Raw genomic sequence first — 24,217 nt, 5'->3', positions numbered from 1 at the left:
GACACAGACAGTTCTCCCAGTGGGAGCTTTAGTGTCAACGTGCAAAGGAGTCTCCCTCTGCCTCCTGCACTCCCCCGGACCCCAGCTGGAGAACTGCCTCCTGACCCAAGGCAGAACAGCCAGCCCTGCGGTATGGCCTCTGGCCCGTGTGTCGGTTCACACTGCCACCTGCTGGCCCAGCAAAGCCCAGCAGCAACCCAAGGCATTAGCTCGATGTACCCCAGAGCAGGACTCCAAAGCAGTTCGGGGTCAGCCGGGGGAGCAGAGGATCACTGCAGATGAGTAGAGAGGAGCAGAGATGAACACCCCGCTGCCAACTTCCTGCTGTCGGCAGGTAGAGTGGCATCATGACAATCACCAGAACGGGCATCCTGGTGACAACCCCCAGCCGCTTCCCTGAGCCCATTTCCCTTCTCTCGCTGAGCCGTCGGGGCATGGTGAGAAAGGGGCAGAGAAGGGGGCAGGGCAGAGGGATCGCACAGCCTGAGGGACAATGCTGCTGGGAAAAGGTAGGGCTTTCCCTAGTATAAAAAAACAAATGGAATCCCTCCTCATCCCCATCCCCCACCTAGGATCTAACAAGACCTGTCCTAGTACTGACAGATTGGCATTGCTACCTCCCTGTGGACAGGTCACTTAGCTAGCATTGTCTTTTATCATTTGTATCGTGGTCACACGGAGCAGCCCCAGTCCAGCTAGGCGCTGGGCAAACACAGAACAAAGAGATGGGCCCTGCTGCAAAGAGCTAGTCATCTACGTACAGGACAAGAGACAATAGGCGGATACTGACGGACAGATAGGGGAGCCCAGTGAGACAACACTGGTCAGCAGGACAGGCAGCGGTCTGAGCACACCCACCAGCTGCCTAACTACTGTGATTTTGTAGGCACCACAGCAGGGGAGCGCTTGAAGGAGGGATCCGAAGGACAAGGAGGGAGTTGGGTTTATAGGGAGCACAAGTTTCCTTTAGTTTGGTTGCTCCCCACTAGTCATTCCAATAACTCCCCTGGCCGTCACCCAAGCCTGGTTTTCTGGGTAACACAACCCCGTCTGCTTTGTATAACCCAGTTGGCTGGGGTGACAGTCACGCCTGTTGATGCGATTAGGTGCATGAGGAGCAACTGCTCCTTGGAGATGGCTGCAGGAGACAATAAAAGCTTTGTTACAACTGCCAGGCTGTCGCCTTCTCTATGATGGAAAACAATATTTGTCTCCACCCCCTGCCCTTTTACCAGCTAGCACTCCACTCCAGCACAGCTTGGCCACGACAATTTTGCCAGGCACGCTCTAAGCTGGTGAGCACGGCTTTTCACGACACAATCGAAACAGTACCCTGGAATCCGGCAACTGACTCTGTCAACCAGCAATGCCGAGGACTTACAACTGTGCAGCTGCGGTCTGCCCAGCTCCCACTGGATTGGTCCCCGGTACTTTCTGCTGCAGATTTTTCAGCCTTGTTGCATTTAGGCTGGGCAGAATTCCATTTTTTTTTATAATTTCGAAAGATAACATCGATGTTTATTTTAATGCATCTTTTTCTGTTTTCGCAGATTTAAATTTTCACAGCTATGCAGAATTATGGGGGAGGTCAACATCGCACGTCAGCGTATCAATAGCCTCACGTCAAAATCGAATACGTTCTCAAGCAGCATCTGCCTTGCCTTGCCTATCTGTATGTTTTTATTATTATCGATGGAAACATTTTTTTGTTGGGGTGAGCGTGTGTACGGTGAAATCAACATTTACCCATAAAAATCTAGTCTTTCCAAGTCAGGTGTGATGCACCCACAAATATTATCGTGCACATCAGGCAGCCCTCTCAGCCTCCTGACCTGCTTCTTCCTCCTCCCATAAAGTCCTCATTGATATGGTAGCTTCTGTAAGTAACCTAATGGTTTATTCTGAGGGCATGTGTTAAAGAAATAGGACTTCCAGTTTAAAAGTTTGGGGGTGGATGCATGGTCTTGTTGGTACAACATAGACCTGGGAGACAGAAAAGTGGGCAAAGAGAATCAAGCATGGAAGAGATACCTGCTGTATCTTGCTTTAATGCAGGGACATGTGTTTAGCCTCCCAATGCTGGCATCTTTGCTTACCTGGCTGCCTCTCCCCAGGTACCTCCAGTGTCGCCCAGGCCTGGAGTGCCACATTTGATGAACTCCTCCACGAGAAGATGGGGAGGTTTTTTGGCACCTACATGGCCATGAGGTCTCCGGGACTGGCAGAGTATGCAGACATCTTCGCTGTCTGCCTCATCGTCATGCTGGCAGGTACAGTGTTTGCATTCAGCTTAGCCTGAGGCATCGGATTCGGGAGCTGAGTCTTGCTTTCAAAGCTTTACAAAATCATGCCCCCTTCTGCATTGCTGTCTGCATCCCCCATGTCTCCAGTCCTATCTACCCTCTTCCTTCACTGCCCCCTTTCTGCCATTCTCCTGCAACACTTCCCGTGCACTTGGCCCCCTCTTTCTGTTCTTGTCCTCCAAGCCCCGCACTCCATCCACCTACTTCTAGGAGCTCCCAACCAACAGCCCGCCCTGCCCCTTCCTGAATGCTGGTCCTGTCATAGCTCTTCATAGCTTTCTTTCTCGAGGCAAGGAACCTATGCAGCACAGTGTACACGTACAGCACTGGAGATGTGGGGTGAACCCTGGCGTCACTGACTTCAATGGGGCCAGGATTTCACCTGTGGTCGTTATTAACACCAATAACAAAAAAACGATAATATAGCTTTGAACAAGGGGCATTCCCTTATTGGATACAATTCACACGAATGCTTTCATTTATTTGACCCTGTCTATAAGAGGCAGAATGTCCAGCCGTACCCCAGGGGATATGATAAACCTCGGGTCTATATGGGGTTTGGATAGGCTCAGTCAAAGGCTGCCACTACATCCTCAAATGGGCTGGGACCTTTATCCAAAGTGCCTTATGCCCTATGCATACTGTTAGGACTGGCTGGGGGGTTCCTGTGGCCAGACTCTAAGCATGCTTCCGCCTTGTTAGGCAGCCGGTCACTCTGTCTACCTACGGGACTTATCTGCTCCCTCCTCCCCACTGTGTCTGGGCACCGCACAACCCCCTGCACCCCTGTGAGGTAGGGAAGTGCAATTGCTTCCATTGTTCAGCTGGGGAACTGAGGCATGGAAAGACTAATTTCCATCTCTGGGAGACGTACCCGCATTCGCTCTGATCCAGCTAGCATGCTAACAAGAGCAGCGTAGTCTCTACAACATGGCAGGCTAGCCACCCTGAGTACAACCCTGTCTGAAAGCCTACATGCATACTCAAGCGACGAGCCTGTCCCATTGTTCGCACCACTGCAATGCCACTGTTGGTGTTAGCCCGCTACGTGGGGGGTGTCTACCTGGGCTGGAATTTACAGCTCCAGCATGGACACATAGCCATAAGTGATCTGCCCCCGGCCACAGGGGAAGCCTGGGGATTGAAGCCAGCTCTAGCCCCAAGCTAGCCCCCTGGACCATCCTTCCTCACCCCCCACCCCTTTCTGGAATTCACTCCTCTTCGCAGCCTGTCAGAGACCAAGCCCAGGGCATGAGGCCTGGGTTTCGTTTAGCATTCGGATGAGCTGGTTTTGCCTTCAGCCTTAGAAATGAGGCAAATACAGTGAAATGCTTGGGCCAGGGGGTGCTTCCCATGCCTGTCAGAGCCCTACGGGCCCCGCTTTCTTCACACCCCCCACTCCCAGCCCTCACATCACAGTGGCTCTCCTGGCATCTGAGAGGAGGGGCCAGCTCTTCCTTCAGTGAAACTCTCGCAATGACCCCCAGGGGTCGCAGCCCGCTGCCAAGAGCCAGGGGGTCCGGTTTGCAAAAGAGGCGTGTTTGTTGCAGCCAAATACTTCTGCTTATTTGACGCCGTCAGTAAACTGTCGCCTCTTGGGCGAAGCAGGCAGCTTAGCAGCATAGGTCTGTAACGTGTTCTGTGGATCCTTGCCCTGTGTGATGCAAACCAGCCACCCAAAGTGAGCATCTCAACACCCATTTGAAAGTGTCACCAACACATGTCGGCCCCCCTGCACGTTCCAGTCCAGGTCCTCTAGGCCCGGCCCGGCCCGTGCACCACAGTCCTGGCCAGCTGCGTCTCTGCTATGGCGGTGCGACAGACTGCCGTGGTGTTTTCATGCACCCAGCAGAGGAGAGGTGAGATCACTCGGTCATGTTCACATACGTGACTTGGGGCCTCATCCAAAGTCAATGGGAGCCTTTCCCTCAATTCAGTGGGCTCTGAAGGAGCATCTGAACTCAGCTTCCCAGAGAGGAAAGGCTCGTGTGCTCCCCTGTGCTCCTTTTGGGGTCTTTCAATGGTTCCTTTGGTAAAGACACACAGGTCTCATATTCGGATCCCTTTCCATATGGTGGCACCTGGCCCTGATGCCCCGTGCGCCCCCAAGGGGACTGACCAGCTGGGCGTGTTGCTTTTCTGTTTTGATTCCGCAGGGCTCCTTTCCTTTGGGGTGAAGGAGTCTACCACAGTCAACAAACTATTCACAGCCATCCACGTGCTCTTCCTGCTGTTCATCACAGTGAGCGGGTTCAGCAAAGGGGACCTGAGGAACTGGAGGATGAGTGAGGATGACCTGCTGAGGGCCGCTGCCCACCAAGCCAGGTGCGAGCGTGGGTGGGCCGGCCCCAAGACCTCTGCGTGCTTTAGAATCACCCCACAAGGAGGCCTCCCCTGAGAGCCAACCCCGGGTCTAAAGTGATTGTATGAAAGTGCCCCAACTGCACTTTCAAGTGCCATGTGGTTGGACCTTTAGTAAAGAGCCTGCCTGCAATGCAGCCCGTATTTGCTGGGCCCATCGGTGCGGCTAGGATTTAGTCACGGGTATTTTTAGTAAAAGTCATGGACAGGTCACGGGCAGTGAACAAAAATTCACGGCCCGAGACCTTCCCATGAATTTTACTATATACGCCTAACTAAAATTTGGGTGTGGGGGCGGGGGTGCTCTGGGGGGGGCAGTCTGGTGGCGCTGCAGGTGCTGTGGGGGTGGCCCAGGACTCCCACTGGTGCTGGGGGCGGGGCGGGCCTCAGCGCACGGGCCGGGACCCCTGCTGGTGCTGGGGGCAGGATTGGTGGGGCTTTGTCAGAGACAGGCCCTCAGCTTGCCCCCTGGTAGAGGTTCCCCCCGGCTGACTTCCTTTTTCTTCCCAGTAACCAATCCCTGGCTGGCAATAGGACCAGTGAGTTTGGAGTTGGAGGGTTCATGTCCTATGGTTTCACTGGGACACTGGCCGGAGCCGCGACCTGCTTCTACGCTTTTGTTGGGTTCGACTGCATTGCTACCATGGGTAAGCGAGAAGGGGAAAAATAAGAAAAATATTATCCCCATTGGACAAATAGGGAAACCGAGGCAGGGAGGGTCAGTGACTTTGCCTGAGGCTACGGAAGGAGTTGGTATAGGTGCCAGGATCAGAACTGAGGCATTCCTGGCTCCCAGCCCTGGGCCAAACCCGCCCGAACACACCCCTTGCTCTAACTGCTCGAGCGGGGAATGGGCCACACAGAGGCCTCGGATGCATTCAGGAGGCTGGCTAGCAGGAGGGGAAGGGAAGTCTCCAGTCAGTTACTTGTAGGTGCCACAATACTGCAGCTGCCAGCAGGGGCCATAGGCCCCAAAACAACAAGGATTGCTGATGCCTGCATTGACCCGCCAAGCGTGCCTTTCCCAGGGGCGGAAGTGAAGAACCACCAGAAATCCATCCCGGCAGGGATCGTCATCTCGCTCTTGGGCTGCTTCCTGGCATGCTCTCGGGTTTCGGCTGCCCTGACTCTCATGATGCTGTACCACCTCTTGGACCCCAGGAGCCCACTGCCTGGGTGGAGCGTGGCCAAGAACGTTGTGGCCGTGGGGTCGCTGTGCACCCTGGCCACCAGGCGAGAAGGGAATAAGGGGAAAGAAGCTCATTGGGAAGAAGCTATTTTTGCTGAGTTTACCTCAGACTCATTCATGTTCCATAGGCCCAAACAAAGTTTCCTGGGCATCGATAAAGCCTTGGGTGAGCTTTAGGCCTTGTGAAAGTCAGAGATGGATAGAACTGGCTAGAGCCATGCCTGCTTCCCCTCCCAGCCCCAACTCAGCTCAGCCAAAGCACCCCCGTCATGACTAGCAGCACCCCTGCTTTTCCAGTCCTGGGCCCCAGCAGAGCTCTGCCAACTCACCCCAATGTGACCTGACCTACCACCTGCTACTCCCACCCTTCCTGAGCAAGGATCTGTACTCAGGCCCATTTCCTGTGCAGGCTTTATCATGTGAGCAAACGTCTGCTGGCCTCTAAGGGAAGAGATCAGCCCGTCATTTGTGACCACACCTGAACTCAGTTCTAGAGAGAGGAAAGGATAAGGTCACACAGCGCAGCCGCATACGCTATCCAGCATACCTGCCTTGTAGCCCCAGGCCCCTTCCTGGTCAGGCGTTTGGTGGTGCTCGGGCAGGGCAGTGTTAGTGGTGTTTTGTGAAGGCCTGTCCCAGTACACAGCACAGATCTGCCAAAGCTTACTCCGTGTGTCCCAGAAAAGGAAAAAGAAGCAAGGAAGGTTGCTTGGGTCGGGCTACACCTGTTTCCCTGTCTGTCTCTTTCCTCCCCTACAGCCTGCTCGGCTCCATGTTCCCAATGCCACAGATCCTACTTGCCATGGCCAGAGAGGGGCTCCTTTTCAGGCCTCTGGCCACAGTCAGCAGCCGCCAAAGCCCAGTGGTAGCAACTCTGGCGTCTGGTGCAGTGGCAGGTAGGTGCCCTTACAGTGAAGGTGCTGCCGTGGGGTGCCAGCCGTTAGCTGTGTGTGGGGCGGGAGGAGGGTCTGCAGGGTCTGTAGAGGGCAAAACCTGCAGAGACAGAGAGGCGGGGTGTAATTTTCAATAAATGGTGGTCTTTCCCAGTGGTTAGTGCTCTCACCTGCCATGCTGGGCGGGCATCTCTAGGTTCAGTTCAGAGTCCATGGTCTCTCTCACACCTGGCTATCGCACAGGCTATGGAGGCAGTATGGCCAGTATGGCGAGGGAGATGGGCTATAATGAGCTATCACGAGACACTCATGTAGTCTTTCCAGGCTGGCCTCAGCATGTGAGGAACAAGCTCTGGGCAGAAGGCTGTGCATGGACTGACAGGAAGGAGCAGAAAATATCTAATCTGAGGCCAGCGTCAGTGAGCTAAAAGCCCCTCTTGTCTCCACAGCCAGGATGGCTTTCCTCTTTGATCTGAAAGTCCTGGTGGACATGATGTCCGTCGGCACTCTGCTGTCCTACACCCTGGTGGCTATCTGTGTCCTTTTTCTCAGGTAATGGCCAAGGAGCAGTTCTGATGGGAGACGAGAAAGGGAGTGTCTATTCAGCACCATCATTGTCTTTACTTTCTTGTACGGCAAGGACAATGTCAAGGGGCAAGGGCCTGGGCTGGTGTGTGGCTTTCAATACAGTATAGAATAAGCTTCCTCCATCCCCCACACCTCCCCATTTCCTTGCCCCTTCTTGCCTTTGCTCCAGGTTTTCGTGGCACAGGTTTGCCTCTGAGCAACTGTCACAAAATGCTGCACGAGGGGCAGCGGGTGGGGGGCAGTTAGTGCCGGAGCTGTGGGCCCAGTGGGTACGGGGACTGGAATTTTGATATGGGTCAGCTAGAGAGCCAAATGAGGGGCAGGAAAGCTGGAAAGCTAATGGTCAGACTGGTCAAGCAAAGAACTTAGCAGGATTCAAAGGGGGATTGGATAGTTATATGGATATCAAGAATACCCAGCGTGATCCTAGTTAATGACAACAAGCATTTTGAAAGGGACATTATCCCACATCTGCCCATTGTGGGTTTGCTTGCACCTTCCTCTGAATCGTCTGGTACCGGCCAACGTCAGAGCTATGGGTCTTGGGTCCGATCCCGCCAGGCATTTCCTACGTCCCTAAGTCCAGTGCTAAATGGGATGAGTTGCCCTCCCACACCCCTTTGCATGCTGCACTCTGCAAGGGCTGCCATGAGGTCAGACAGGGTTACAGCTTCCATCCAGATACTTCACACAGCGAGGCAGCCTTCTGGCAACCAGCCATGTCCTGTAGCCTCTCCTCCAGAAGTACCGGCCTGAATCCAGCACTCAGGACCCCTCAGATGGAAAGATCCCCGCCACAAGGCTCTGGATGAACTTCCTCATCCGCCCACCCGTGCGTCCAACTCAATGCTCCTCCAGCCTGGTGTCGTATGCCGTGACACTAGCCGGTAAGTGCTGGGGCCCTAATACTGGGGATAGCACAGGGAAGCAGCCAGGCCTGGGTTTGCAGGATAGGGTGGCAGAACCAAGACTCAGCCACCTTAGGACAGAAAGGAGCACTGTGTCTGCTGAGAGGAACTGGCCCACCCAGGATGATGAGCCAAAAAGCCCTTCCTTTGCCCCACTCTCACTCCCAGCTGCGTTCCGGGAACAGCAGCTACATTGGCAAAGCACTTGGGGAGGTGGAGGGAGATCTGGTTTGGGGGTTCGGGGATATCTGGTCATTAGCCAGCCCCTTTTCACAAGCTGTTCGTGGTTCAATTCCCAGCCATCCTGGTCTGCGTTGTGAGCATAGTGACCACAGCAGGGCTGGAGTGTCTCTCTTCTGGAGGAGCCTGGTGCATTGCCTGTCTGGTTCTCCTTCTGCTGGGGATCCTCGGGGTGTTGCTGGCCATCTGGAGGCAGCCTCAGAGCCAGAGGAAAGCGTCCTTCATGGTAAGCAAGAGCCAGAACATGACACTGGGGGACTTTCAACGCCCCACTCCCCACAAAGCAAACGAGAAACGGTGAGTGACCAGAGATGAGAGACCCTCCATGTTCATGCGTGAAAAGGCCCTTGCAGGCTTACAGTGTCTCATTAATGGCTTTGATATAGGGATGTTCACCCCATCTGAGCTCAAGATTGGCTGGACCTCTTCCATAGCTGTGTTAGACAGAGGTCCATAGAATGAGCCTGGGGTAAGGTTCATTGGACTCTGCCATCGCAGAGCTGATAGAGTCATCGGATTTAAGGCCAGGAGGAACCACTGTGATCATCACCTCCGGCATAACACAGGCCGGAGAATTTCGCCCAGTGATCCCTGCATTGCGCTTAATAACTTGTGGTTGAACTAGAGCATTTCTGTTAGAAAGAGACAGCCAGTTTCGATGTGAAATGCTGGAGAATCCACCGTATCCCTGGGTAAGTTACTCCATTGGGTAATTATCCTCACTGGTAAAAAATTGCACCTTGTTTCCAGTTACTGGGAGAGGCAAAGCAGACGTCAGCCTAATAATTGTTTCCCACGCATCCATTTGAGATCAACCCTAGCAGTATTTACTAGGAACTTTGGATTCTAATTACCCACCCCATAGCTGTTCCTTTCATTCCCTGGAGTTGCTGCATCCGTGCTACAAACCAATGCTCGCTCCCTTGCACGTGCGTGTTCCCTACAGGTGCCTTGTCTGCCGTTTCTGCCCCCTGTCAGCATCCTAGTCAACAGCTACCTGATGGCCCAGCTCAGCGGTGTCACCTGGCTGCGGTACGTGGTGTGGATGGCGATTGGTAAGCCTCTCAAAGCTGGCTCTCAAAGACACTTCATAAGCCACAGCACTGGGCAAGTGAGAATGCTGTGTAGACAGCAAGAGACCTCCGCACTTGCTGCTGAGGCAGGGTTGTCCAGTGGTTGAGACAGAGGCATGTGGGTTAGGAGACTGTCATAGGGTGGCTGGCCTTTTAAGGGTTAAACTGAGGCCCAGCCCCACATGTGTCCGCTAAGGATCAGGTGATTGTAAAAGTAGCACGTAGCCCAGATGGGCAGAGAGCTTCCAGGAGCAGCGAGGCTCCGGTAGCAAGCCCTTGGGCCCAGCGGGGAGGAAAGACTGAGAACTATGGGCCACAGGTTGATTCTCAGGGAAGTGAGAATGCAGAACATCCCAAAGTTCCTGCTCTCCAGCTGAGTGACCCACAAGCTACCCCCATAGATGCCCGTCTCTCCAGCCTTGAATGGATCCATTCTTGGGAGCTGGCAGGGAACTGAAACGGGATGTGTGTGGACCTTTTGCAGGGTAGAAGAAAGATGCTGGCTGTGTCTGTTTCCGGAGAGAGGAATGGTACCTTTTGGGAGGGCAGTGGCAGTTATGTGACCTCCGAAAGAAGGAAGAGGTCACCCTTCCCTGTTTTGCGTGCTGCCAGGTCTCCTGATTTACTTTGGCTATGGGATCCGCCACAGCACCGAGAGACGTGGGGCCATAGGGATGTCGGCGCAGGAGAAGGCAGAGGGCACAGCAGGTGATGTGGACGCAGACACTAATACTTGAAAAAACTAACTCTGGGGAGCCCATGACTTTGAACAGCAGAGCTCTCCGTAGAAGTACAGCCCGTTTCTGACCACAGCTGATTTCTCCCAGTTATTAAAACTGGTGTTTAAACAACCCCCCACCCTTCCTCTGATCGTACATCGAAATATTAGCCATATGGGAACATGCCCTGCTCTAGGTGATGGTGGTGGTTGTCCTTTGGGTCACTGCTTTCTAGAATGGGGTAAATATCCAGGGACTCGTCATTTAGGCAATGGATCTCACCTCTTTTTCTGTTGGCAAGCTGGCTGCTGGAAACGGAGTGGGATTGTCTGGGGTTCATTCATTGTCCCGCAGTTCTGATGAAGGAAACCCCTAGCAGATTCCCATGGTAACAGGCTCACTTCCCTCCCCAAGGGCCAGTTTGTCTGTTCACAAGGTCCCATCCGTAGGAGCTGGCTCAGGGATGAGACTCTCTCTAAGAGATTCCCCCCATCACCCTGTGGTGGTCATTGTCCCCTTCATGGAAAAGGCAGTGGGGTCTGTTAACAAGCACGTCAGCTCCCCAGGGATCCATGGGAAGCCAGGCCATCCACATAGAGGCCATGTTCCTCCACACCAGCCATACTCCAGTCCTGACAGCTTCCCCACGCCATCTCCAATGGCGTCACACTAATGGGGACCCCCTGGGCTGCAGCTGTCCATGTGGAGGAAGGGGTGTGCTCTGGGGCAAAGAAAATACAGCCCCTGGCTGCATTCTCTTTACGGGGGAAATTCCCTGGGGCTGGTGGGGAGGACATGGGAGAGAGGAAGGAATGGAGTTGATGGCCATACTTGGCCTTCCCTTCCCATTCCTCTGTGCAGAACATGCACCTGTGAACTCCCTTTGTGTGTGTGGGGAGGGGGGTCGGGGAGGGGGGAGAGGGCATGCAGCTGTGGAAGTACCATGAAGGATGGGGAGAGTCACACATGGCAGGTTCCTTCCATGTTCTCCTTCCCACTAAATTCGAGAACAATGAAAATTAAATGGTGGCAAATTCAAAACCAATGAAAGGAAATACTCTTGCACGCAACGCATCATTAGACGGTGGAACTCACTGCCACAGGAAGGTCATTGAGGCCAAAATGCACACAGAAGGGATTGGACACTTGTATAGACAACCGGGATGTCTGGAGTTCTAATACTTAATGCTAGCATCAAGTTTGGACAAGACATCAAACCTTATTCTTCAGGGCTAAAGCCATGCTCTAACTGCTAGGGATTAGGAGGGTTCTTTTACCTTCCTTTGACACCTCTGGTGCTGGCCTCCATCAGGGACAGGCTACTAGGCTAGATGGTCCTGGATCTGATCCAGGCTGGCGATTCCAATGTGAGGCTCCAAGTCGGGATGATCCAGGATTAAGTGTCCTTGCACCAAGCAGGTGCTGTTACACACTGACTCGTGTGTGTGTGTGTGTGTGTGTAAATGGGCTGAGTCCTTACCCTACACTACCAAAACCCCACAAACTTTGTGTGAGGGCCCGAACTCTCCCCTCCTTCTGGCATCTCACCTTTATTGGCTGTCGAAACACCAACCATACAGCATAAAGCGCAGTCTACACTATTGCCTCCAAGCTACGCTGTGACTGGTCTACACTGGGAACTCACATCGGCATGGCTACGTCTCTCAGGGTGTGAAAAAGCCACAGAATTCTTCCCGGCGACCTGGATTAACTACAGCCGTGGGCAAACCCCGCCCATAGGCGCGGGGAGTGTCTACACTGAAGCGCTCTGGCAGCCCAGTTTCAAGTGTGGACAAGCCGTCAGACCCTCGTTCCCTCTGCCTGGAGAGCCACGCCCAGGGTGCTGATCATCAGGGTGGGGCTGACGATGAATCAGATCTGTCACAGTGAGTCAGCGGCAATCGGCATCTCCCTGTAGGCTCCCAACACCTGAGCGTGGGTTGGGGCCACAGACACTCCAGTCACACAATCGGCCATCTCGTCAGAGAGGGAGCACGGCTATCCGCAGCTTGTCCCGGAAGGCTGGTGCTGCACTTTGCAGCCTCTGGACCTGTGCTAGGAGCAGCTGCGTGGCTTCCCGACCTTCACCAGATTACATGTAGGACTGCTCCCTGGAGTGCAGGGGTGGGGGCAAAAAGCCCAAGGGGAAAATCTTGGGGAAGCTGCATTTCTGGGCTGTCATGGGCCCAGACTCTGCAGCTGCTTTACACGCAGAGCTCCCATGAACATCAAGAGCAGGCTTCGGTGTGTGGGGTGGCTACAGAACCCGGCCTGTCTGCCATCGTGCTAACAATGCAGTGACAAACCTTTGCCCTAGGAGGCAATGCTAGGCAGGGCTTACGATTCCAAGTGGGAGGAGACCTCTGGGTGCCATGTGGCCCTCGTGCCTCGTCCCACAGGGAATTAAACTGCTGCTCTCTATGGAAGCTCAAAAACGGGGCTTCTCCAGCAAATATAAGTAAAAAGGCAACACTGAATATTTCCTCTGCCCCCAAGCGACTCTAACCCTAACCCTAAATCTCCCCTAAACCACAGGGACACTCCACACCAGGTCCTGTCCCCCTTTAAGGCCCCGCAGCCCCCATGTCTAGTTAATATGTGCACCCATCCTCCAGGTTGCGGGGATGGCCTTCGGTCCACAAGTTTGCCCAGCATCCTGCAGAACTGTCCTACCATGGAGAGGCCACATGAATCAGGGCTTAATTTGTAATGGAAGAGCGGCCGGGGCAATGTTCCCTCTAATTTTTGACAGGCCGTGTGTGCAAAAAATGTCTTCTGTGCAAATTTTTGACAGGCCGTGTGCGCAAAAAATTTCTTCTGTGCAAATTATTGTGCTTCTGTGCAAATTGTTGTGCGTGCGGTGTTTCGCCGTGTGCGCGGGGTTTAGGATCTGTGTGCACGCGCACATGCGCACAGTTTAGAGGGGACAGTGGCCGGGGCTCAAGCAATTGTTTTACATTCATAATGGATGCAGCAAACCCAGAGGTGCTGGGGCTCTGAACTGCCAGACCTAGTCCTGCCACTGTCTCACTGAGTTTCCTTGGGCTAGTTAATTCATCCCCTAGTACCTTGGCTTCCCCTGCTATACAGTAGGGATGGTGCTTTGAGATCGGAGGATGAACAGGGCTGTGTTGGAGCTAAGTATTCTATTAATCCAGGCTGCTGGCCTGCATTGTGTTGCACTCTGTGACATGATCTTGCACTGCCATATTTACCCTTTAATACTGTGTATCAAAGGTAATAGCTGGAAGGGGAAGCAAACTGCAGGATTCAAGCAAGAAGCTCCCCTTCACCCACACTGTGTTATCACCATCATCGGGGGAGTTAGTACCCAGTGTCTTCCCTCGGGATTTGCACCCCATTGTACTAGGAGTTTGTTCAAACACTGGGGTAGAGCTGGCCCCTTCCCCAAAGCGCTTTGCATCCAACCACTCCACCTGCCCCATACTCTCCACTGCATAACCGGACCAGGCACAGCCTGGAAATGAAGGCGGTGGGAACTGTTTTCTTTTTAAGCCTGGAGTGTGACTGCTGGAGCCAGGCTTTGAATAGCTCCATTCACCTCCTCTGAAGGAACCTGAATGCCTTCATGGCACGTGGGGGTGAAAGGAATTTTGTTTAACGAGGCAAAGAGTCAAGCCTTTGATTTGCTTTGAAACCTCTCCCCTTCATCTCCTGAGCCCCCTGGACTCTCCGTCCCCTCATGCGCCCCATCCTCCCTCTCGGAGAGGACGTGAGAGTGTGGAATTGCTGCCGAGCTGGGAACGTTGCAGCTGCTGTAGCCCTCAGCCGCTCGCGCTGCAGCCCCACCTCAGCAGCGCAGCTCCCTGGTTTGTGCCTGGCTTGCCCCAGCATGAACTCCAAGGCCCTGGCTGCCCTGGGCTGCAGCCTTCTCCTCCTCATCTTGGGTAAGTCTTGCTTTTCTGACTCTTTCCCTTCCTCCTACTCATTTCCCAAGCCCATACGATTCCCTCCCCCTCCCTAGCAGGGTGCTCCTTGTGTTCCTCAGTGGCCTACACAAGGATGCCTTGTTGGAGGGCAGCATGCTGGAAAGGCATGGCATGAAGACAGTCACTTATTGCCTGCAATACCAGCAGGAACTCAGGGACTGTGGCTGTACAGGGACTTGCTTCTGCCGCTTTGGCAAGGCCGTGGTACTGGAGCAACTTCGCCAATGGGCCGCAGCCCCAATTATTTTGGCTTGAGTGTCATCAAGGGAAAGATCCCAGGTTTTGCTGGCTTTATGTCAGCATAAAAAGGAAGCTGGATGAGCTTCCCTTCAGACATGCATCAAGTACAGGAGCCATCTCTTCCCTGGCCAGAGAAGGATACATGGGAGGGCTGTGAGCCAGGCTGATGGCTTGGCAGATTTGGGAGACCCACATTTAAGTTAGGACGCCTGATCTCTTGCTCTCTGCCAGGTGCATCCCAGATGTCCCATGCTTGGGTGCATATGGGGATGACAGGTAGGAGGCAAAAGCTACTTGCTACACAAATGCCTCCCAACATCAATGAACAGAGAGCAGGCAAAACAGTGAGTGAACAGAGAGACCTCTTGTCTGCTCAGCTACCATACTTCCACAGCGTCCTCCTCTGCCAATACCCAGAAGCAGCTTAGAGTAGGAAGACAAGTAACCCTACTAGGTAAAGCCTCGTCTTATACGGCACAGGGACCCTGCCAGTCATGTCCTTTGCATGGTGAGTAGGTAAGAATTTCCTTGGTAAATAATGTCACCCTGCAAGAATTGCAGATTTCTGCCCCTTCAGGGGGGATATGACATTTGGGACCAGTTTTCCAGAACTGGTCTCTGATTTTGAACCCGCTATTGATTGTGGCCATTGTATCAGGCACATTCCCATTTTGAATACGCAAACAGCCTTTTGTGGATGTGGATTCAGGGATCCAAGAACCTAGGGCCAGATGCTCGGCTGGTGTAGCTTCATCAGTGTCAGTGAAACGACACTGATTCACGTCAGCTGAGGCGCTGGGCTCCAGCCCAGTCGATGTGTTGTGGTCCACGGGTGCCTCCCCCCATTTTGTGGGCTCAGTTAGCTGCACACACAGAAATGGGGCATCTCATAAGCGGACCCTTAGTGTGTCCATGGACCCTGTGCTGTGGGTTAGGAGGGAGAATAAGCATCCTCGCAGTGCCTGGGTCCTGACCCGGTCCTGTTGCTGAACAGCCTTTGTCATTAAAGATCAGTGCAAAAACCTGCAAAGCCATGCTGCGCCCTCTGCCCCCGTGGGCCTGCGCCTGCTGCTGCTCTGCTGTCAAACTCGTCTTCTCTGTCCTCAGCTGAATGTCAGGAGAAGGAAAAGCCCCCCAAAGCCACCGAGAAGAAGATCACAAAAGAGCCTAAGCCAAACAAGCTCAAACCTCCCAAAGCAACAGGTCAAAAGCTCCAACAGGCAGCAGCCAAGCCCCGGAAGGCCAAAGCCCGAGTGAAACCCACGGCCCCTCCCAGCCAGGTGCACCAGCCTGCGTCCATCCTGACTCGGGTGGTGGCCAGGGGGCGGTTCCAGAAAGTGCCTGACTCCCTGACACTGAGGGCAGGCGACACCCTGGAGCTGCGCTGCAGAGGGCAGGCCGTCAGGTGGAGGTTCCCTGCCTACCTGGAGGACGAGGATGAGGGGCGGCTCAGGTGCGTGTCCATGATGTGCGACGGGCTCTGGGAGGCTATCCAGGCCCGGGGTGTTTGTCAAGGGCCTGTCATGGATGAGGGGTGAGCAGGGCCTGTGTGGGGTCCATTCCCCCGAGATGCGAAAGACATCAAATGGCTTCACTAAATTACATGCAGGAGGCTTGGATTTGGGGATCTGGGCAGACCCTTGTTCTGGAAGCCAAGCACGGGAGAGGGCATGCAGCAGACACATTACCTGGGCATGGACAATCGGAGCTCGTTTAACAGGCACAAACACACAGACACCCCCTGCTCGCTCTGTGAGATCCGCCAGGGAGCAAAGCTGGCTGGCGCTCGCCCGCTGTGCTCAGCCAGGCTCAGGGATGTAGAGCCCAAGCCGCACATTCAGCTTGAGCCTGACTGCAGCTTCCATTGCCCGTCCCACCGTTCACGCCCCAGGGCCCTGGGCTAGGGGACAGTGCGAGCTACACAGCAGTTGGGAGCACGTTACGGGTGGGGCTGTGCCATGCACTATCCATCTCTCAGCATTTGGAGCGCACTGGCCAAGTCTCCTGTTATTAACCATCTCCGGACTTCACCCCTCTGGGTGGGCAGGTAGGCCAGAGCGGGGGAGCGTGACACTCAGTGCCCACTGGGAATCGTTACCGTGACCCTGTCATCACTGTCTGTGCTTGGACACAGGCAACGGGGTCACAGGAAGCCCTTCCCCGGGCCCAGGCCATCACCGTGAGCGTGAAGATAAGTGGGTGTTTTCCTTCCTCACGCAGTGCACAGTCAACCTGTGGAACTCATTGCCAGGGGATGTTGTGAAGGCCAAAGCTATAACAGGGTTCAAAACAGAATTAGATATGTTCATAGAGGATCGGTCCATCAAGGGCTATTAGCCAAGATGGCCAGGGATGCAACCCCATGCTCTGGGTGGCCCTAGCCTCTGACTGCCAGAAGCTGGGAGTGGACGACAGGGGATGGATCACTTGATAACTGCCTTGTTCTGTTCATTCCCCCTGAAGTACCTGGCTTTGGCCATTATCAGAGACAGGATACTGGGTGACACAGACCATTGGTCTGACCCAGCCTGGCCGTTCTTATGTTCTAACGTTTGATGCAGAGACCCAGGGTGACTTTCCTGGAGTCTGAGCGGGGCCCTCTCCCCTCTGTTTCAGAATCAAGCACTTTGAGAGGCACAGCCAGCTGCTGGTGGTGAACTCCATGGCGGCAGACACGGGCGAGTACAGCTGCTGGTCCTTCCAGTGCCGGGACAGCGAGTGCCAGGACGGAGAGGACAGGACGGGCAAGGCTTTCATCTTCTTCACAGGTCAGGCTTCTGCGCTTAGACCGGTTTGGGGCAGGCAGGGGACTTGAGCCAGAGAGCATCAGCATCTGCTCTCATTATCCAGTGGACAGGGAAGCCCTGGGTGAGGCCTACGCGGGCTAAGGCGTGCTACACAGGAGGCCGGCGCAGGGGGAGAGCCGGGAAGTGTCTCCCTGTCTCCAGTATGTCCACTGCCCTCCTCTCTCCCCAGACCCCCAGGAGCTGTTTGTGCCAACAGAGGATTACTACGAAGTGGTCCAGCTGCGCACGAACCACCCCACGCTCCTACCATGCCAGGTGACCAGCCCTCTGGCCAAGGTGACGCTGCACCGTGAATTCCCCCCCGAGGAGGTGGCCGTGGACGGGATCGACATCTCGTACGACATGAAGAGGGGGTTCGTGATCCACCGCCCGCGGCCCTCGTATGCAGGGTCGCTCTTCTGCATGGCCAGCCTGGACGGCATGCGGCAGATATCCACCAAGTACATGCTGATCTACATCAACTGTGAGTGCCCACTGCCTGGCAGGGATGGGAGATCCAGCTGCCAGAGCTGGTTCAGCAGACCCTAACCTGTGTGTTCCTTTGGTTTCGAGACCTCCACCTGCCAGCTTGCTGACATTCGCTGCCTCTACCCGAGCCAGTTCCATCGCTGTCAGCTCAGGAACTGTGCTAGCTAGCCAGAAATGCTCCGTGACACTAGCAATGGGGGCAGGAATGGGGACACAGAATTCCACCCGTCTTCCTTAGACCGAGCGGAAGGAATTAGCCCACGAGGCTGTGTATTGTTACCCTCTCCTCACTGTCACTGGCTTTTCTGGGCACAGCTGCCCTCATACAGATCTGCTCATGCAGAGCAGTCCCTTTGCCGGCTGCGCTATCAGGGCATGTTAACTGAGCGCCCCTTGTCACCTGCACCAGTCTGTAATTATCGAGGACCATACACACGCTGGCGTACCATTTGTCAGCCGGCCACATGTACACACGCCATCCAGCACAAGGAGACGGTAGGTTGCTACATAGACCGAGGTCTCTAAGCAGAAGCAGTGACCCCGTTAGGTGGAGATACCTGTTAGCAGGCCTGTCCCTCCCTTAACCCAGCCCTAAAGCCCAGAAGGGTTGGCAGGGAGGTGATGGGCTGATGGACTCTCAGTGCTACAGCTCCCTGAACTGCCATTGGCTGACTAGCCCGTCTCCTACGATCGGGAAGGGAAAGTGGCTAACCCAGGGTACTTTGCCGCCCTTCCTTATCCTGCTTCTCACCACTTCACTCTTTCCCTCGCAGACCCTTCCTCTGCTCCCAAACCCATGGTCAGCCCCTCAGCCACCACGGTGAGGACTGGAGAAAACTTCAACGTGACATGCACGGTTTTTGGAGAACCAGAAGTCGCAGTCGATTTCACCTGGGAGTATCCGGGGCAGCAGGTAGGGAAGCGAGGTGGCTGGGTGGGAAGGGTGTTGTTAGCCTGACCGTACTGTAAAACCGAAAGGCTTCAACCAAGATCAGGGTCCCATTGCGCCAGGCACTGTACCTACAAAGAGTAAGAGGCAGTCCCGGCCCCCCAAGGCTTACAGTCTCGACAGAGAAAGTGTGTGTGTGTGTGTGGGGGGGGAATAAAGGCCAGAGAGGGAGAATGAGTTGCCCCAGGTCACACAGGAGGTCAGAGCCAGAAACAGAACTGAGGTCTCCTCACTCGCAGACCATGGTGTCTCCCCAGCTGGAAGGGCACAGGGAGAAGCCTGGGGCTTGTGCTGCGCACAACTTTCCTTCTTCTCTGCAGCTGACCAGAGGCATTTTCCCCACAGAAAACAGGACAAAGGGCTGATGTGCTTTGCCCTAGCACGGTTCACTCAGCACACCAGGGCCAGGGAAACAGAGCTGAACAGGACATGGGCTGGGGCCTGCAGAATGGTGGACGGTGCCAGTGAAACCAATGACTGTGGGCAGGGGGTTGCGGGAAGGGGGAGGAATGGGGGGATGGGAGTTGGGCTTCATCGGACATGCACACGGCGCCCTACTCTTAGTTTCACAGAGGGCGCTGTATGCTCCCCAGAGGCAGCTTTGGAGCACGTACCAGCCTGGCCGCTGTCCTCACCATGACCATCCTTCCTTCACACCACTGGCCCATGCCAGCTCCCGGGGAGGGTGTGGCACAGAGGGGCGCGGCGTGCTTCATTCTGGCTGGTCAGTTGGCATAACACAAGTCCATGCAGGCTCAGCTGGTGGCCGGCCTGTTGTTGAGCTGGAAGGGGGTGGAGTCCAGAGCTCGCACGACAGCCCAGGGCTGGTGCTGCAGGGTAACATGGAGTGTGTGTGCAGGGGGTAGTTGGCGGGGCCGCCATGCAGACCAGGTGTGAAGCTGAGGTCCCTTCTGCCCATCTCTGGTGACACTTCGGGGGGAGATACAAAGACCCCTGTAGTGCCCCGTGCATGGAACAGGGGATTGGCTAATATGCCCTCTCTTGCTGCAGCAGATGCCAGTGACCAGGGCTAGGCATGAGGGGCTGTTGAGCATCGGATGAGCCCTCCAGCCCTGCATTTACCAGCCCCTAGCTCTGGAGGTTCTGCAAGATGCCTAGGAAGGGAGAGGAGCTCTCCAACCCCCATTCCTCGCTTGCTTTTCAGATTGGCAGGCCCCCCTACATCCGCGAACGCACCGACCTGGCGCGCCGAGGCGGGCAGGTGCAGCAGGAGTCCGAGAGCATCCTCTATGTGGATGAGGCACGCGCCATAGACGAGGGGCTTTACACCTGCAGCGCCACAAACCTACAGGGCACCACCACCGTCTCCACCCGTGTCCGGGTACTCCCAGCCACCCTGTCCCCAAAGGGGGCCCAGTCTGGATAGCCAGGCCATGCTTCAGACAAGGAGATCACCTATGGCAATGCATAGAAGTAATAAAAGGACCGGAGATCTCTTTGTGACACAGGGACCAAACTTGCTTCCATTCTCCCTCCTCCCCTTCATGTGAATTATTTACTCATTAAACTGACCAGCTTCTTCAAAGAGGAAAGACTGTGTTTTGTCCTCAGGGTGTACTGGTGGGAGGAGAGAGGCTGCCCCAGGTGAGTCTGGGTCAACCCTGAACAAGCAGAGCCTTTCAAGAAGATCCGAGATGGGAAGCCAGTCCCTCTGTGCCACAGAGCCTTGCTGCCAACGTGCCCCAGAACCCTAGAGAGTCACATTGCTGGCTGGCAGGTTCCCTCACTGCTTCTGCTCTTGAGTTCTTAACACAACACCATGGGGAGCTGGGCCCAGGGTAGCAGAACCACGTCAGCTGGGTCACAGCTGCTGGGAAAGAAACTAGATCTGGGCAAAGCTCTCCGAGGCGAAGAGAGAGATGGGTGGTCTAAGCTGTTACGGTCCAATGCAGAGGGGGGTCTGAACTTCTGCCAGGTTCAGGGCCACCTGGGTCTGGGATTCTTCCCAGGGCTCATTGGACATAACAGGATCAACACCAATGTTCAGAACTGTGGGCCCAACCTATCCCAAAGTTCAGGGCTGTTGGATCCAGGATTTTGGGTCAGGCCCAGCTCTAGTTCAGGCCAGCAGATGGTCATATCATTTTAGTCACCCGTGTACCGTGTGTGATCACTTTTGTGCGTGGGTGTGCAGCGTGTGGGAGCCTGCGCGGGCATATGCAGAGCAGTCCCTTGGGTATGGCAAATCGGGGCGACCGCTCCGGGCCCTGCGCTTTGGGGGGCCCCACACTTCAGAATGCATGTGTCTTGGGGGGGGGGGTGCTAGGCCAGGCTGGGGTGGGGCTAGGGGTCCTTGTATTTCTTGCTTGACATCGCGGGGCTTGGGCTCAGGCTTCAGCAGCAGCAACTGCAACCCCCCCACCCCCGCCATGGCTCCTGGTGTTGCCCTCCACCGCACTGGCCACCAGCATCCTAGCACCGCCAGAACACGCCAGCGCCAGCGCCAGGCTCACCCTATCCATTGCCCTTCCGTCCTTTCCCGGGACGCCCCAGCACAGGGGGGCCCCTTGCCCCTAGCACAGTTGCCACCCTGTGACTCTCCATCATCCCTCACCCCCCCACCACTAGGGTCCCCTCCCCACACCAGATTTCACCTGTATAAAAAATGTTATGGGGGCCCGATACAGGCTGATTTGTCCTGGGCCCCGCAATCCTCTAGGGACGGCCCTGTGCATATGTGTAGGCTCATCAGGGCATGCAGAGTATGTGTGCGTGTGTGTGTCTGCCTACACAGCTGTACATGTGTTTGTGCATGCATTTATGTATGCTCGCCTACACATCTGTATAGGCACATGCCTCCATGTACATGTACACCCCTGTGCATGCATGTATATGTGCAGTGCATGCGGGTGCTCACACAGGAGCATGCTTTCCCATGTGCAGTCCTGAACAGGGACCATCGTATGTATTTTCTAGCAGCCATAAACTTTAATTCTAACACGGCACCAGTCACGCTGCCCTCCCTCGTGGAACCATTTCACGGGGACAGCCCAAGGGGGGACAGCCATGATATAGAAATACACCCTATCTTATTGCCTACATCTGTTTTTAACACCCAGTAGGGGCCCTGCCTGCAATTCTTACACTAAGGATTGTACCTCCGGGAAGTGACAAATACCCCCTAATATATCAGGCCAGAGAAATGTATCATAGAAGATTAGGGTTGGAAGAGACCTCAGGAGGTCATCTAGTCCAACCCCTTGCTCAAAGCAGGACCAACCCCAACTAAATCATCCCAGCCAGGGCTTTGTCAAGCCGGGCCTTAAAAGCCTCAAAGGAAGGAGATTCCACCACCTCCCTAGGTAACACATTCCAGTGCTTCACCACCCTCCTAGTGAAATAGTGTTTCCTAATATCCAACCTAGACCTCCCCCACTGCAACTTGAGACCATTGCTCCTCGTTCTGTCATCTGCCACCCCTGAGAATGACTGATGGCTGGAGGCCTCGTCTCCCCCTACCTCCCCTGACTCCTTCCTGACCGAGCAGGCTGAAAAGATATTAGCAAAATACCAATGTGGGAGAGAGCGAGTGAGCTGTGCAGTGCACCCCGCAGCCTAATTGGTCCCAGGCATTGGGGAGAGCTGGAGGCATGACAGAACGGCTGGCCAGACTCCAGAGATCCTCTTGGTCAGAGACCAGCAGAGGCAGCCTCCGTGAAAGTTTGCTCTTCCAGCCAGCTCTCCGGCGGATGGGGTCACTCATGTTGCCCCGATGCATGCGAGTGCTGCTGTCCTGAGGGTCAGTGCTGGATGCCCAGCAGAGTCTTTCCATGGCTGTGACAGCCGCAACAGCAGGACTCAAGCTGCCTTTCCGCCCCTGCCCATACTTTCCTGTCTCCTGGCCCACAAGGAGCTGAGACTTCTCTCTGTGGAAGCTGTTTCCTTTTAAAATGAGTTTAGTGCAAGTGACAATTGCCTGATTGACAGCTCTGGGGAGCCACGTTCTCAGGGTCTCTGCGGAACGGGGGTAGGTTTTGTGGTTAGCACAATGGCATAGGACTCAGGAGATCAGGATTTGGTTCCCAACTCTGCCACTGATGCCCTTGGCAAAGTCATGGAGGGCCAGATTTTCCGAAGAGCTCAGCTCCCTAGTCTGTCTCGGGGGTTCGTTCTGCCCATCCCCATGTGCTCTCAGCTCCTTCCATGTACAATCAGCGGCAACAGAAAGGCTCGCGTGAGCTTCTTGGCATCTCTGTCAACTGCTTGCAGGAAGGATTTTTTAAAAACAAGGGTTAATTTCTCTCTATAGTGGGGTTTATTTAGGCTGCTTCATTTCAGGGTTTACTTTGATTGGGGAATAAGGGGTGTCTTTTAGGCGGGTCGATAAGGGGCAGAGTTTCTAAGGTGCTCAGCAGGCAGAAGCTCCCATTGCAACACCGGTGGCCAGGTTTTCAAGTGTTCAGCACCCCATGGACTCCCAACTTGCTGCGTTCTTTCGAACATCCTTAGCCTCAGTGCTGCAGTTCCCCATCTGTATAATGGGGATAAAACCGTAGTCCCCCTCCCACCCGGGATAATTTCACCAGTGCTCGAGGGGCTAACATACTGTCATGATGGGGGCCAGATCTGTAGCTAAAAAACAATGGGTGCGAACTCTCGCCGCCCCCCCCGCCACACACACTGAGCTACCTGTGTGTCTCTGTCCTAACAGGGAGGGGCAGGAGATGGGTAAGACAGTAGCTCAGTCAGTCTTTGGCTTCTCTGCCGAGATCGCTGACAAGGAAAGCAAATCGTGGGGGTGCTTCCTATGGAGATCTGTGCGCTAGCCACAGACCTGACACTCAACAGCTCCTTTCTGCGGGGAGGTGGCCCTCGGGGCCGTCCGAGCCCACCCAGCATGCTGGCGGAGGGTGGGAATTTCCGCAGTACTAAGCGCATTAGGAACACGAGTCCACACTGACCTCTGCTCCACCCAGGATCCCTTCCCCTCCCATCTGAATGTGAGCGCTAGAAAAACTTCAGCCAGCTCCAGTGGGATCTCTGGGGCAGCTAAAGAGAAAAACACAGGCCAGCCTTGAAACACCCTCTGCTTCCAAAGGGCCCATGCTTGCACCGCATACATTGTAGCGTAGGGCAAGGCATGGGTGACTCACAGCGGGAACCTGAGCTCTGTTCTCATACAGGAAAGGGCTTCTCACCGACCGCACTTATACACAACACTGCAAAGGGACCCTTGCAGCCAGTCTCCCCGTACCGTAAGGTCTTGGTAGCTGGCGTCTTCCCCTCTCTCCCAGTTTCAGGGAGGGTGCAGGCTGGGTTCTGCAGCTTCTCCTCTGTTCTGGGACGAGGGTTTAACGGCCTCCCTGCCAAACACAGGGCAGGTTCTCTGCATCCCATCTGTGGTGGGGCAGCTAGTTATAACCCTCCCAGCAGTCAAGAAAAGGCTAAAGAACTCCTGTGGTCACAATCAGCCCCAACCGGCCGCACCTGTGCGGCTTGTCAGCCCTGGGGCTGGGCGCTCCTGAGACCCAGCCCAGCTCGAGCTCCGGGACCAGGGCCCTGGCTCAC

General features: G+C 54.9%; 2 protein-coding genes across 2 annotated transcripts; both read left to right on the top strand.

The window, feature by feature from the left end:
* Nucleotides 1-1,867: 1,867 nt before the first annotated feature.
* Nucleotides 1,868-11,130, top strand: LOC102945989 (cationic amino acid transporter 2). Its single transcript, XM_043520698.1, has 11 exons — nucleotides 1,868-1,883; nucleotides 2,115-2,270; nucleotides 4,460-4,640; nucleotides 5,199-5,311; nucleotides 5,693-5,897; nucleotides 6,613-6,749; nucleotides 7,196-7,298; nucleotides 8,065-8,221; nucleotides 8,542-8,708; nucleotides 9,429-9,537; nucleotides 10,040-11,130. The coding sequence occupies exons 1-8, from the start codon at nucleotides 1,868-1,870 to the stop codon at nucleotides 8,144-8,146; spliced, it is 993 nt and encodes a 330-aa protein (XP_043376633.1). The 3' UTR covers nucleotides 8,147-8,221; nucleotides 8,542-8,708; nucleotides 9,429-9,537; nucleotides 10,040-11,130.
* A 2,642-nt stretch (nucleotides 11,131-13,772) lies between these two features.
* Nucleotides 13,773-20,238, top strand: LOC102941225 (platelet-derived growth factor receptor-like protein). Its single transcript, XM_037907864.2, has 6 exons — nucleotides 13,773-14,182; nucleotides 15,572-15,917; nucleotides 17,081-17,232; nucleotides 17,441-17,734; nucleotides 18,513-18,652; nucleotides 19,854-20,238. The coding sequence occupies exons 1-6, from the start codon at nucleotides 13,978-13,980 to the stop codon at nucleotides 20,073-20,075; spliced, it is 1,359 nt and encodes a 452-aa protein (XP_037763792.1). The 5' UTR covers nucleotides 13,773-13,977; the 3' UTR covers nucleotides 20,076-20,238.
* The last annotated feature ends 3,979 nt before the right edge of the window (nucleotides 20,239-24,217 follow it).

Source organism: Chelonia mydas, chromosome 8 (genome assembly GCF_015237465.2).
Source record: "Chelonia mydas isolate rCheMyd1 chromosome 8, rCheMyd1.pri.v2, whole genome shotgun sequence".
Taxonomy (NCBI): Eukaryota; Metazoa; Chordata; order Testudines; family Cheloniidae; genus Chelonia; species Chelonia mydas.
The sequence above is the reverse complement of the archived record's forward strand: the minus strand, read 5'-3'. Positions and strand labels throughout refer to the sequence as shown.